General features: G+C 37.7%; 1 protein-coding gene across 1 annotated transcript; it reads right to left on the reverse strand.

Moving 5' to 3' along the window:
* LOC109842171 (protein FAR1-RELATED SEQUENCE 5-like) lies at positions 141-1,046 on the reverse strand. The gene is made up of 2 exons (XM_020411076.1): positions 987-1,046; positions 141-890 (listed from the first exon to the last, which is right to left on the reverse strand). Exons 1-2 carry the CDS (start codon positions 1,044-1,046, stop codon positions 141-143), a joined length of 810 nt encoding a protein of 269 aa, XP_020266665.1.

Here is a 1,880-nt window from a genome sequence, read left to right on the forward strand (position 1 = left end):
GTCTCCTCCGTTTCATCGGCCAGTAACGCACACCCAAATAGAGTAGACTGTCGATGATGGTTAACACCCATAAATGGTGCAAACGGCAATTTTAAATTGTTCGTTCTATATGTAACATCAAAGCAAACAACATCTCTAAATTACAAGTAAGAAGTCCTCGACCTACCATCCATCCAAAAAACACTTCTCATCGTCCCATCATTTTCTAAATCAAGTGCGAAGTAAAATTGAGGATCAGATACCTTTTTCTCTTGAAATTGACGAACTATGTTCACGCACTCATGACCGACATTATTTTTTCGTTTAATTCTAAGTTGTGCTTGGCATTCTTGTTGAGTGAGAGAGCCTTGCTCATTTCCATGAGCAACGTCAACAACCTTACAAATAGTAGAAGGCCGTAAACCTTGATTGTCAAGAGTATCTATCAACCTTTTTGTCGATTGAGCTCGATGAAGTGTCCGATGTGAGTAGTGCTTCTTTACCCGAGTTGGGGTGGTTAATGGATGACCATTATGCTTACTGTTTAACTTTCGGACCACCCATTTTTCAGTGCTTCTATCAAGTCCAATAACCATCCTTGCGTTGCATCCACATCTTGTATCGAACTTTCGAATTACATTCCGACCATCTTCTCTTTTATCTTTTAAAGATTTAAAGCCTTCTTTGTCACATACAAATATTCTAGATAGGATTGCATCTTTCTTTCTCGACCAAGCTGTGTGACCCTTGCGAACACCAAATCCCTTAAGTCTGGCATATGCATTGTAGAAATTATAAGCTTCCTCATGAGTAGAGAACTCCATTCCGATATATGAATCAACACTGTTTAAATTATCTTCACCATTTTCAACGCCCATAAGCTCATCACCATTCTCCTCATGCTCGGATGCCTATAAAAATAGAGAAACAAAACTCATGCTAAAAGACAACTATTTTGGTATATGTCATTAGTTAGTAGTACACTATAAACAATAAGATATTATCACCTGAGGGGGAAGCCATGTTGTAGATAGTAGATCATGGTCCTGGCTTTTATCTTCTTCCATTGTTGCCTCACGTGAGAGAATTGGTGGAGTGTCTATACAAGCTATCAAATTATCACATATAAGAAGTTCAAAATCGCTCAAAAAACGTCATCAAGTTGATCTTTCAATTTCACTAAACAATTTCTAAACGATAGTTTAAACCAAATTTAAAGTTTATATCCAATTTAACAATACATGGCAAAAATAGCTCTAAATTATCCGGCTCGTAGCCATAGAGTGAGTGCTGCAAACCAAGTAATGTATGAGCTGAAATTAAAAGGAAGAAGATAGATCCAAGGAATATGCATGAGGGAAGATAGAACCATCATGAAATCCACTAGATCTAACAGGAACGCCAACTAGAACTAACATGCCTCGTAATAGAACTAACATCATCTCCATTAGAGCTAACATGCATCCCGGTAGCATTAACATGCATTTCAGTTAAAACTAACACGTTAATTTAGAGCTAGCTAACATGCATTTCAGTTAGAACTAACACGTTAATTTAGACCTGATGCCTTACCTCGGTGGAGGCGAGCTCGACAGCGGCGAAGTGCGATGAGCCGGCGGCAACACTGAGCGGGGACGGCAAGCGCAGGCTGCGGCGATTTCGTGAGGTGGAGAGGAGGGGGGAGGTGATGGCGAGGATTTTGCTTTTCATGTTTATAAATATGAAATTACATATTTCATATTTATTATTGTGATTTGGTTTAACTACTTAGATATGAAACAAATATATTTTCATAACTCAGATGTTTCATTTTCTATTGTATTTGTGAAAATATTGTATACTTAGTTTGTAGACTTCAATATCAGTTTATACATGTTTTACTAAGTCTATAAAAACATTTC

This window comes from Asparagus officinalis, chromosome 5, assembly GCF_001876935.1.
Source record: "Asparagus officinalis chromosome 5, Aspof.V1, whole genome shotgun sequence".
NCBI lineage: Eukaryota > Viridiplantae > Streptophyta > Magnoliopsida > Asparagales > Asparagaceae > Asparagus > Asparagus officinalis.